The sequence below is a fragment of the Chlorocebus sabaeus genome, chromosome 5 (assembly GCF_047675955.1).
Source record: "Chlorocebus sabaeus isolate Y175 chromosome 5, mChlSab1.0.hap1, whole genome shotgun sequence".
Taxonomy (NCBI): Eukaryota; Metazoa; Chordata; class Mammalia; order Primates; family Cercopithecidae; genus Chlorocebus; species Chlorocebus sabaeus.
The window spans coordinates 71,625,288-71,636,879 of record NC_132908.1 but is presented as its reverse complement, the minus strand read 5'-3'; the positions used below and the strand labels follow the sequence as shown (position 1 = coordinate 71,636,879).

At 47.0% G+C, this 11,592-nt stretch overlaps 1 protein-coding gene across 3 annotated transcripts in view; it reads left to right on the top strand.

Annotated features, from left to right (window-relative positions):
- The first annotated feature begins 993 nt into the window (after positions 1 to 993).
- Positions 994 to 11,592, top strand: part of WDR59 (WD repeat domain 59) — a 122,274-nt gene continuing 111,675 nt past the window's right edge. The window contains exon 1 of one of the 3 annotated variants that reach the window (XM_073015574.1): positions 994 to 1,168. In XM_073015574.1, the coding sequence (XP_072871675.1) occupies positions 1,115 to 1,168 (54 nt within the window). In that variant the 5' untranslated portion in view covers positions 994 to 1,114. The remainder of the gene's footprint in view (positions 1,169 to 11,592) is intronic. The other 2 variants (XM_007993624.3, XM_073015575.1) reach the window with 2 other exon arrangements.

Here is an 11,592-nt window from a genome sequence, read left to right as displayed (position 1 = left end):
AAAAAAAAATAGAGCTGGATTGCTGGAGGGGGTATAGCTCAGAGGTAGAGCATTAGATCAAGAAAACAGCTGGATTCTCACAATTAAATCTACCTTCATTGTTACGGGAGGCGCTGCTGTATTGTATGAAACAATAAATTGCACATTCAGACTTTTAAATATCTCCATGGGAATCGGGATAGGCATAAGGAAAAGAGGTATATTCTGTTTGCACGAACGTTGATTTTTTTTTCCCCCCCCAGACGGAGTCTCGCTGTTGTCACCCAAGTTGGAGTACAATGGCGTGATCTCGGCTCACTGCAATCTCCGCCTCCCTGGTTCAAGTTATTCTCCTGCCCCAGCCTCCCGAGTAGCTGGGATTACAGGCGCCCGCCACCGCACCCGGCTAATTTGTTTTTTTTTTTTTTTTTGAGACGAATCTCACTCTGTTGCCCAGGCTGGAGTGCAGTGGCGTGATCTCGGCTCACTGCAACTTCCGTCCTCTGAGTTCAAGTGATTCTCCTGCCTCAGCCTCCCGAGTAGCTGGGATTACAGGTGCTTGCCACCGCGCCCGGCTATAATTTTTGTATTTTTAGTAGGGACGTGGTTTCACCATGTTGGTTAGGCTGGTCTTGAACTCCTGACCTAGGCCTCCCAAAGTGCTGGGATTACAGGCGTCGCCCCGAACGTTGATTTTGATTTGTAGACTGGGGCTGAACGAATGCTGGGGACTCCAGCGAGGAGCTAGTGAGGACAACAGGAACCTCACCTCACCCAAACCTGCGAGCCCTTCCCGGGTCACCCACGCTTGCTCGAGCCTGGACTACAACTCCCGGCAGAGCTCGCGGTAGGGGGAGTGCCCGCAACCGCGAGGAGCTTTGGTGACTCAAACCGAGTGACGGAAGTGAGCGGGGGCGTGCCTGTTTGTGGCAGGCGAGGTGCAGCAATTGGAGGAGCCAGGAAGAAGGGGCGGAGCCTGTGCTTGGGTCAACCAATGGCTTCCGTTCAGGAGCAACTGGGGTACGGGGCGTGTCGGGGCTGATTATCCGGCTGTGTGGGGCGCACGGTCCCGGGATACTGGGGACGGCGGGGTGGGGGGTCGCCGTCCTGGGGCCGCGGTGGCCAGGCGGGAGAGATGGCGGCGCGATGGAGCAGCGAGAACGTGGTTGTAGAGTTTCGTGACTCCCAGGTGAGCTGGAGGCCGAGTGGAGCCGTCTGGGCATGCGTCCTCCCCTCTTCCCCTCCCCCACGCGGCTGCTTCCGTCCCGGGGGCTACGGGGAGACCCTCGGCCCCGAACTGAGGAGGTGGGCGGGCTGACCTGATCTCTTAGACCGGGCGGGAGAGGGAAGAAGACCATCGGGGGCAATCGGGGCGGGCACGGACGGAGTTTCGGCGCTCTCCACGCGGGTAGGGGAGTGGGGTCCGCCTTGGGACACTGAGGCAGAGACTGCGCACCGTGAGTGCTGAGGGGAGGCTTCCCATAATCAGGGTGCGGAGCGATGGAGTGACGGCTCCCCGAGGCCCTTGGCCGCTTTTGGCGACTTCAGGCAAGTCGCGAGACTCCTTGGAGCTTCAGCTGCGTGGACTTTTAACCCTGTAGGGGTGAATTAGTTGAAACACTGTTTGCAAAGTGCCTGTTGCAGTGTCTACGGGATTAAGTGGGTCTTAATGCCATTAGAGTGGAAAATACCGTGTAGTGGATAGGAGCGACACTGCACGTGTTGCCCGAGTTCGAATCCCGCAGTCCCTACCCTGTCATTACTTCCTACAGGTTAGTTTTCTCACCTGTAGAAGGGAGATCGTCATACTTACAAGATTGGCCTAAAGATTTTATTTTTTAATTTTCTATTTTATTTTATTTGAGACAGAGTCTCGCTCTGTCACCCAGGCTTGAGTGCTGAGGCGCGAATCACTGCTTAGTTCAGCCTTGACCTCACGCGCTCAAACTATCCTCCTACCTCAGCCTCCCCAGTAGCTGGGACTGCAGGCACACGCCACCACTTCCGGCTAAATTTTTCATTTTTTTGTAGAGACGGGGTCTTCCTGTGTTGTCCAGGCTGGTATGGAACTCCTGAACTCAAGCGACCCCCCTGCCTCAGCCTCCCAAAATGTCGGGATTACAGGTGTCATCCACTGAGCACAGCCTCGAGTGAAGATTTTATGTTGTCGTATGTTTAGGATGTGTGGCACAGTGAAGTGTGCGTGGTAACCCTCAATAAATGTTTGCACTTACTAGAGAGTTTTATCGTTTTTCTTTGCCGTGTCTTCCATATGCCAGGCCTCCTTCGAGGCGCTTTATCTACATCTTTTTCTGATTCATATAATAACCATGCAAGGTAAGTAGGTGTTATTCCTTTTTTCCAGAAGTGGATCCCAGTGACTTGGCTAAGGCTTCCTATAATGTGGCCAATGCCATTGGGATTTGGATGCTGGATCTGACCCCAGAGCCCTGGTTTAGCTCATTAGACTGCTTTACTCATAATGGGTAGCTCTGAACCTCTCATATACATCCCCTCTTCCCCAGTACCTAGGACAGTGTCTTGGTGATTCTCTTCAATTTTCAATTTATTTGAAATTGAAAGAGATTCTCTTTCAATGTATTTACCTTTGGTTTGTTTTTTTTTTTTTTTTTTTTTTTGAGACGGAGTCTCGCTCTATGACCCAGGCTGTAGTATGGTGGCATGATCTTGGTTCATTGCAACCTCTGCCTCCCAGGTTCAAATGATTCTTGTGTCTCAGCCTCCCGAGTAGCTGGGATTACAGGTGCGTGCCACCATGCCCGGCTAATTTTTGTATTTTTTGTAGAGATGGGCTTTCACTATGTTGGCCAGGCTGGTCTTGAACTCCTGGCCTCAAGTGATCTGCCTTCCTTAGCCTCCCAAAGTGCTGGGATTACAAGTGTGAGCCACTACCCCTGGCCTGTTTACTTATTTTTTGTAGAGACAGGGTCTCTCCGTATTGCCCAGGTTGGTCTTGAACTCCTGGCCTCAGCTCAATCCACCCACTTTGGCCTCCCAAAATGTTAGGATTACAGGTGTGAGCCACTGTGCCTGGCCATTCTCTTCATTTATTCAACTAATATTTATCGAATACCTTCTGTGTGCCACACTTTTATTCACTTATTTATTCAACAAGGATTTACTGAGCTCCCATCGGGTATATACTGTGTCAGGCACAGGTGATTCATACTGAAGGAGATCTGGATTAGTACAAGTGGGTGGTGTGGTTTCTTCTTTCCAAAACCCCATCCTGTCTTTTGCCAGAGGATGAGTGAGTGGAAGAGCTACCTACCAGTTTGCTCTGTGTTGTCCTCTGATCAGTAGCCTCCACTGAGAATTTGAGCAGTAGCATTTGGATTAAGGATCTCCAAGTACTGTCAGCACGGAGTCTCCATGAGTCCTGCTCTCCCTAGGGAGGCGCCAGACTCCTAGGGAAAAGGAACTGTATTCCTGTTTCCTTTCTTGTGAATTGCTTTCATTGGGGACTAGGATAAAATAGAACCGTGTGTCATGCCTCTAAGCCTGCTAATTTGGAAGCTACTAATCTGCAAACCCTTTAATTCTCACAGAAACCCAGGTAGTCTCACCCCTGCCTCTTTATAGAGATGTAATTGAAGAGACCTGCAGAGAGAGTGCTGACACATATATTAGGATGCTATGAAGTGGTAGCAAATAATTAAATCTCCACAACAGTTGTCATAGTAAGCGAACAAAGTAAATTGGGTAATTTTACTGGCTTATGGGAGTTTCTGGTTTTTTTTGGTTCTGATTTCTCTGTTTACAAGGCTTCCTCTTTATGTGAATTAGCATGGTTTTGTGGGTGATTCTGGTGATGACTGGAAGGGGCAGGAACCCATTTTATTAACTATTTTGTTAATGTAGAAAGAAAAAGTTAAAACTCTTCATAATGCCTTTCTGAATAGGAACAATAAACTTTTCAAAACACTCTACATCTTTTAAATAATAATTTTATTAAAAATTTATTAAAATATAAAAATTTCTTTCATTTTGCGTTTTTTTTTAATAGAAATAGGAGCCTCTGTATCTTGCCCAGGTGGTCTTGAACTCCTGGGTTCAAGCGATTCTCCTGCTGCAGCCTCCCAAAGTGCTGGGATTACAGGCCTGACCTACCATGCCTGGCCTAAAAAATATACATATATGGGCAGGCGTGGTGGCTCACACACCTGTAATCCCACCACTTCGGGAGGTTGAGGTGGGCAGATCACCTGAGGTCAGGAGTTTGAGACCAGTCTGGCCAACATGGTGAAACACCGTCTCTACTAAAGATACAAAAATTAGCCGGCCTTGGTGGTGCGCACCTATAATCCCAGCTACTTGGGAGGCTGAGGCAGGAGAATTGCTTGAACCTGGGAGGCAGAGGTTGCAGTAAGCCAAGATTTCACCACTGTACTGGGACTGTAGGCACCTGCCACCACGCCCAGCTAATTTTTCATATTTTTTAGTAGAGATGGGGTTTCACTGTGCCAGCCAGGATGGTCTCCATCTCCTGACCCCGGGATCCACCTGCCTCGGCCTCCCAAAGTGCTGGGATTACAGGCGTGAGCCACCGCGCCCGGCCAGCCTCAACCTTATGGTATCAAGTGATCTTCCCACCTCAGTCTCCTGAGTAGCTGTGAATACAGGTGCACACCACCAGGCCCTGCAATTTTTTGTGTGTTTTTCTGTAGAGATGGGGCTTTACCTTGTTGCTCAGGCTGGTCTCAGACACCTGAGCTCAAGTGATCCTCCCACCTTGGCCTAAAAATGTATATATTTTTTATTTTTGAGACGGAGTCTCACTCTGTTGCCCAGGCTGGAATGCAGTGGTGTGATCTCGGCTTGCTGCCACCTCTGCTTCCTGAGTTCAAGTGCTTCTCCTGCCTCCTGAGTAGCTGGGATTACAGGTGTGCCCCACCACACCTGGCTAATTTTTATATTTTTAGTAGGGATGGGGTTTCGCCATGTTGACCAGGCTGGTCTCGAACTGGTCTCGAACTCCTTACCTGAAGTGATCTGCCTGCCTCAGCCTCCCAAAGTGCTGCATTACAGATGTGAGCCATTGCGCCTGGTCTGAAAATAATTTTTAAAAATTAAAACTTTTAGATTTTTTGGCTGGGCATGGGCTCATGCCTGTAATGCTAGCACTTCGGGAGGCCAACGCAGGTGGATCACCTGAGGTCAGGAGTTTGAGACCTGCCTGGCCAACATGGTGAAACCCCGTCTCTACTAAAAATACAAAAATTAGCCAGGCATGGTGGCAGGTGCCTGTAATTCCAGCTACTTGGGAGGCTGAGGCAGGAGGGTCGCTTGAACCCGGGAGGCAGAGGTTGCAGCGAGCCGAGATCGCACCATTGCACTCCAGCCTGGGCAACAAGGGCGAAACTCTGTCTCAAAAAAAAAAGAGAAAACTTTTAGATTTTTCAAACGAAAATCCCAGTCTGAAGTGTGAAAGTGTTTTTTATAGATTATAAAAGTGCCATTTACTTTATAAAACAATGCTTTGGGATATTCCTGTCACTAATTAATAATGAAGAGCCTGTGCTGTTTGGCAACTACTGTGAAGTGGTTCCTGGCATCAATGAGTGTTAACACCATAAGAAAACTTAGGCCAGGCGTGGTGGCTCATGCCTATAATCCCACCATTTTGGGAGGCCAAGGCAGGCGGATCACCTGAGGTCAGGAGTCGAGACTATCCTGGCTATCATAGTGAAGGCCTGTTTCTACTAAAAATACAAAAAAAATTAAGCGGGCGTGGTGGCGCATGCCTGTCATCCCAGATGCTCGGGAGGCTGAGGGAGAAGAATTGCTTGAGCCTGGGAGGCGGAGGTTGCAGTGAGCTGAGATCACGCCATTGCTCTCCAGCTTGGGTGACAAGGGTGAAGCTCTGTCTCAAAAAAAAAAAAAAAAAAAAAAAAACCAGGTGTGGTGGCTCACACCTGTAATCCCAGCACTTTGGGAGGCCGAGGCAGGCGGATCACGAGGTCAGGAGTTCGAGACCAGCCTGGCCAATATGGTGAAACCCCATCTCTATTAAAATAACAAAAATTAGCCGGGTGTGGTGGTGGGTGCCTGTAATCCTAGCTACTCAGGAGGCTGAGGCAGAGGTTGCAGTGAGCCGAGATCATGCCACTGCACTCCAGCCTGGGCGACAAGAGCAAGACTCTGTCTCCAAAAAAAAAAAAAAAACCAAACCAAAAAAAAAAACATGCACACACAAAGAAATACACAACTAGGAGGTAATCTTCCTGTTTTGTAGAACTTCTAGTGATGATGGAAATGGGGCTAGTGTGTGACAGATGTATTTTCGATTTTATGACATTTTAATTGCCATTTAAATAGTCACTGTGGCTAGTGGCTATGATATTGGAGAGTACAGTTTGGAGTACTGAGAAGTGTGGAGATTAGTTTTCACTCTCAAGGAAAGGTAAGATGCTGGAATGTGCAATTACAAGGCTAACCTAATGATATGTGCAAAAGCGCTGCGGTGGATGGCTCCTGTGTTGAAGAGAAGAACCGCAGACACATGGCAGCTGCCTACTTCGTGTCTCCACTTCAGGATCTGCGAGAAAATTGAGCTCTGTATGTCCAAAGCAGCTGAACATACTTGGAGAAAACTCTTCCCGCATGCTAGCGTTTCCCTCTTCCATTTTATCTTCCGTATAGCCAGAGTGATTTTTTTTTTTTAATCCAAGTTTATGCAGGTATAATTGTAGAGGCTGTTGGGTTTTGATAAATGGATGTAGTCATGTAACCACTGCCGTAGTCATGATGTAGAATGTTTCCATCACTCCAAGGAGTTCCTTGGTGCCTCTGTGTACTGTGTACTCAGTCTCCCCCCTTATCTCTGGCAGCTGCTTATGGGATTTCTGTAACAAATGGAATCATGTGATATGATGTGTAGCCTTTTGAATCTGGCTCTCATTTTTGTTTTGTTTTGTTTTTTGAAGGGACAGAATCTTCCTCAGTTGCCCAGGCTGGAGTGCAGTTGCACAGTCCTTGCTCAGTGCAGCCTCTAGCTCCTGGGCTCAAGTGTCCTCCCATCTCAGCCTCCTGAATAACTGGGATGACAGGCATGTGCCACCAGGCCTAGCTCTTTTTTTTTTTTTTTTTTTTGAGACGGAGTCTCACTCTGTCGCCAGGCTGGAGTGCAGTGGCATGATCTTGGCTCACTGCAACCTCTGCCTCCTGGGTTCTAGCGATTCTCTGCCTCAGCCTCCCTAGTAGCTGGGATTACAGGTGTCCACCACCATACCCGGCTGTTTGTATTTTTAGTAGAGATGGGATTTCACCGTCTTTTCCAGGCTGGTCTTGAACTCCTGACCTTGTGATCCACCCACTTTAGCCTCCCAAAGTGCTGGGATTACAGGCGTGAGCCACTGTGCCTGGCCAGGCCTGGCTGATTTTTAGAAAAATTTTTTTGGGGGTGGTATCTGGCTTTTGATGCCCAGGCTGGTCTTGAACTCCTGACCTCACACAACCCTCCCACCTTGGCCTCCCAAAGTTTTGAGATTACAAGCATGAGCCACCACCTGACCTGGCTTCTTTTGCTTAGCCTAGTGCTTTTGAGATTCATTCTTGTTGTTGAACCTATCAGTTAGTCCATTCCTTCTCCTTGCTGAGTAGTGTTCCAGTGTATAGATAGACTGCAATTTGTGTATTCATTCACTTGTTTATGGGCATTTAGTTTTTTTCCAGTTTTTAGTGACTGAAGAAAGCTGCTATAAGTAGATAAGTATCAAGTTCAATTTTTTAAACATACATTTTCATATTCCTCTCAAAGAAAATCCTTCAGTGGCATTCTATTGCACTGAGAATAAAATATAAATTCCTTATTTTGGACTATTTTGTGTCCTGGTCTTTGCATGCTTCTCAGATTATTTCTTGTATCACATTGCTCCTATTTATTTCACTTTTCTTCTACCACAGTATAAGCTGTGGGAGGATGGAGACCTTGTATTTTTGGCTCCTGTGTCCCCACTGCCTACAATAGTACTTAGGATGGAGCAGGTGCTCAACAAATATTTGTTGAATGAATAAATTTTAAAAACTAATGATGTCGGCTGTTCATAGTGGCTCACACCTGTAACCCCAGCACTTTGGGAGGCCGAGGCCAGTGGATCACCTGAGATCAGGAGTTCAAGACCAGCCTGGCCAACATGGTGAAACTGTGTCTCTACTAAAAATACAAAAAATTTGCCGGGTGTGGTGGTGGTCACCTGTAGTGCCAGTTGCTTGGGAGGCTGAGGCAAGAGAGTTGCTTGAACCCAGGAGGCAGAGGTTGCAGTAAGCTGAGATTGTGCCACTGCACTCCAGCCTGGGTGACAGAGAGAGACTGTCTCCAAAAAAAGAAAAAAATTATGATTATGTCAACCAAGAATTCTAGCAGGAATTAGGAAAAAGTATTTAGGTGTTTCCAGTTTTTTTTTTTTTTTTTTTTTTTTTGAGACAGAGTTTCACTCTTGTCTCCCAGGCTGGAGTGCAGAGTGCAATGGCTCCATCTCGGCTCACCGCAACCTCTGCCTCCTGGGTTCAAGCGATTCTCCTGTCTCAGCCTCCTGAATAGCTGGGATTACAGGTGCGTGCCGTCACACCCGGCTAATTTTTTGTATTTTTAGTAGAGACTGGGTTTCGCCATGTTGAGCAGGCTGGTCTGGAACTCCTGACCTCAGGTGATCCACCTCCCTCGGCCTCCCAAAGTGCTGGGATTACAGGTGTGAGCCATTGCGCCTGGCTTTCCTTGTTTTTGATGACTTTGACAGTTTTAAGGAGTACCAGTCAGGTGTTTTGTAGAATGTTCCTCAGTTGGGGTTTGTCTGATGTTTGCCCATGAGTAGATCAAGATTATAGATTTTGGGATGAAGACCCTGGAGATAAAGTGCCCAGTCTTACCACACCATGTCAGGGGTTATGAATATGACATGTCACTGCTGGTGTTATGTTGAGCACCTGGCCGAGGTAGTGTTTGTCAGGTTTCTGTACTGTGAACAGACTCTTTTTGCCCTTTTTCTGTCTTTGGAAGACAGTCTCCAAATGTAGCCCATACTTGAAGAGTGGGGAGTTAATCTCTCTTATTTATTTACTTATTCAGTCATTTGTTTATATCAGTATGAACTTACAGAAATTTATTTTATACTTCATATTATAATCCAGTATAACTTAATTTTGTTACTGAAATTGTTCCAGCTTTTACCATCGGGAGCTTTTTCAGTTGGCTATTATATTCCTTTGACACCTTCATCATTGTCGTTTTGTTTAGTTTTTACTTTCTGGCACTGTATGATGCTCAACTTTGATCTTATGTATTTCCTGCCCCAGTCCTAAAAGCCGCTTCTCTAAGGAGCCCTGGTTCCTTTTATTGGGGAATATTAGAAATCAAGGCCGGCGCGGTGGCTTACGACTGTAATCCCAGCTGCTCGGGAGGCTGAGGCAGGAGAATCGCTCGAACCAGGGAGGCGGAGGTTGCAGTGAGCTGAGATCGTGCTACTGCACTCCAGCCTGGGCGACAGATCGAGACTCTGTCTCCGTAAAAAACAACAAAAACAAAAAGTAGTGTAAAGTAGTATTCCATTGTATGAATGTGCCACAATTGATTTGTCCCTCTTATTAAACATTTGGGTTATTTTCTATTTTAAATCATAGGTGATGATTCTATGAACGTGGTATTTATATAGGAGTACAATTGCTGGATGATGAGATGTGTATACTCTTTGTTTTTTTTTTTTTTTGAGACAGAGTTTTGCTCTGTTGCCGCAGCTGGAGTGCAGTGGCCTGATCTCAGCTCACTGCAACCTCCGTTCTCAGGTTCAAGCAATTCTTCTGCCTCAGCCTCCCAAGTAGCTGGGACTACAGGCATGTACCACCATGCCTGGCTAATTTTTTGTATTGTTGGTAGAGATGAGATTTTAGTAGAGATGGAGTTTTGCCATGTCGCCCAGGCTAGTCACAAACTCCTAAGCTCATGCAATATCCCCACCTCAGCCTCCCTAAGTGCTAGGATTACAGGCCTGAGCCACCGCACCCAGCCAGGATGTGTATATTCTTTAGCCTTACCAAAAAATGTAAAGTTGTTTTCCAAAGTGGTTGAAATTTTATACTCCCAGCAGCAATGCTTGAAGAGTTCCCGTTGGTCTGTATCCTCACCAACACTTGGTATTATCCGACTTTACATTTCTTATCTTCTCATCAGATGTTTATTCAGTGTCTACTGTATGTTAGGCACCATAAATAAAGCAGTAAACAAAACAGAATTTCTTGCCCACATCAAACTCTTGTTCTTATGTTGTACTGATTTTTCACGTATCTGGTAAATGGCCTGTCATTTTTTAGTTTAATTTGTATTTTCCTGATTACTGATGAAGGTGAATTTTTTTTTATTTTTATTTTAAGACACAGTCTTGCTCTGTCACCCAGGCTGGAGTACAAGTGATTCTTGCGCGTCAGCCTCCCAAGTAGCTGGGATGACAGGCACATACCACCATGGCCGGCTAATTTTTTGTATTTTTAGTAGAGATGGACTTTCAGCATGTTGGCCAGGCTGGTCTCAAACTCCTGACTTGAAGTGATCCACCTGTCTCTTCTCCCAAAGTGCTGGGATTACAGGCGTGAGTCACTGTGCCCAAGGGAATATTTTTTATATGTATAATTGGCAATTTTTTTTTTCTTTGAGACAGAGTATCACTGTGTCCCCCAGCCTGGAGTGCAGTGGCACGATCTCGGCTCACTGCAACCTCTGCCTCTCAGGTTCAAGCATTTCTCATGTCTCAGCCTGTGAAGTAGCTGGGATTACAGGCACATGCCACCACATCCAGACAATTTGTGTTTCTTCTATGAAATACCTGTTTATGTCTTGTGCGCTTTTAAAAATATCATTGTCTCTTTTTTTTTTTTTTTTTTTTCCTTGAGACGGAGTCTGGCTCTGTGGCCCAGGCTGGAGTGCAGTGGCGCGATCTCGGTTCACTGCAAGCTCTGCCTCCTGGGTTCACGCCATTCTCCTGCCTCAGCCTCCCGAGTAGCTGGGACTACAGGTGCCCGCCTCCACGCCCGGCTAGGTTTTTTTTTTTGTATTTTTAGTAGAGACGGGGTTTCACCATGTTAGTCAGGATGGTCTGGATCTCCTGACCTGGTGATCTGCCCGCCTCGGCCTCCCAGAGTGCTGGGATTACAGGTGTGAGCCACCGCGCCTAGCCTCATTGTTTCTTTCTTTCTTTTTTTTTTTTTTTTTTTTTGTGACGGGGTCTCGCTCTGCCGCCCAGGCTGGAGTGCAGTGGCCGGATCTCAGCTCACTGCAAGCTCCGCCTCCCGGGTTCACGCCATTCTCCTGCCTCAGCCTCCCGAGTAGCTGGGACTACAGGCGCCCGCCGCCTCGCCCGGCTAGTTTTTTTTGTATTTTTTAGTAGAGACGGGGTTTCACCGTGTTAGCCAGGATGGTCTCGATCTCCTGACGTCGTGATCCTCCCGTCTTGGCCTCCCAAAGTGCTGGGATTATAGGCTTGAGCCACCGCGCCCGGCCTGTTTCTTTCTTATAGATTAACGAGAGTGTAAACATTTTTCTGGATTCTAGTTCTGTATGGTTATATGTGTTGTAAATCCGTTCTCCGAGGTCGTAGCTTGCCT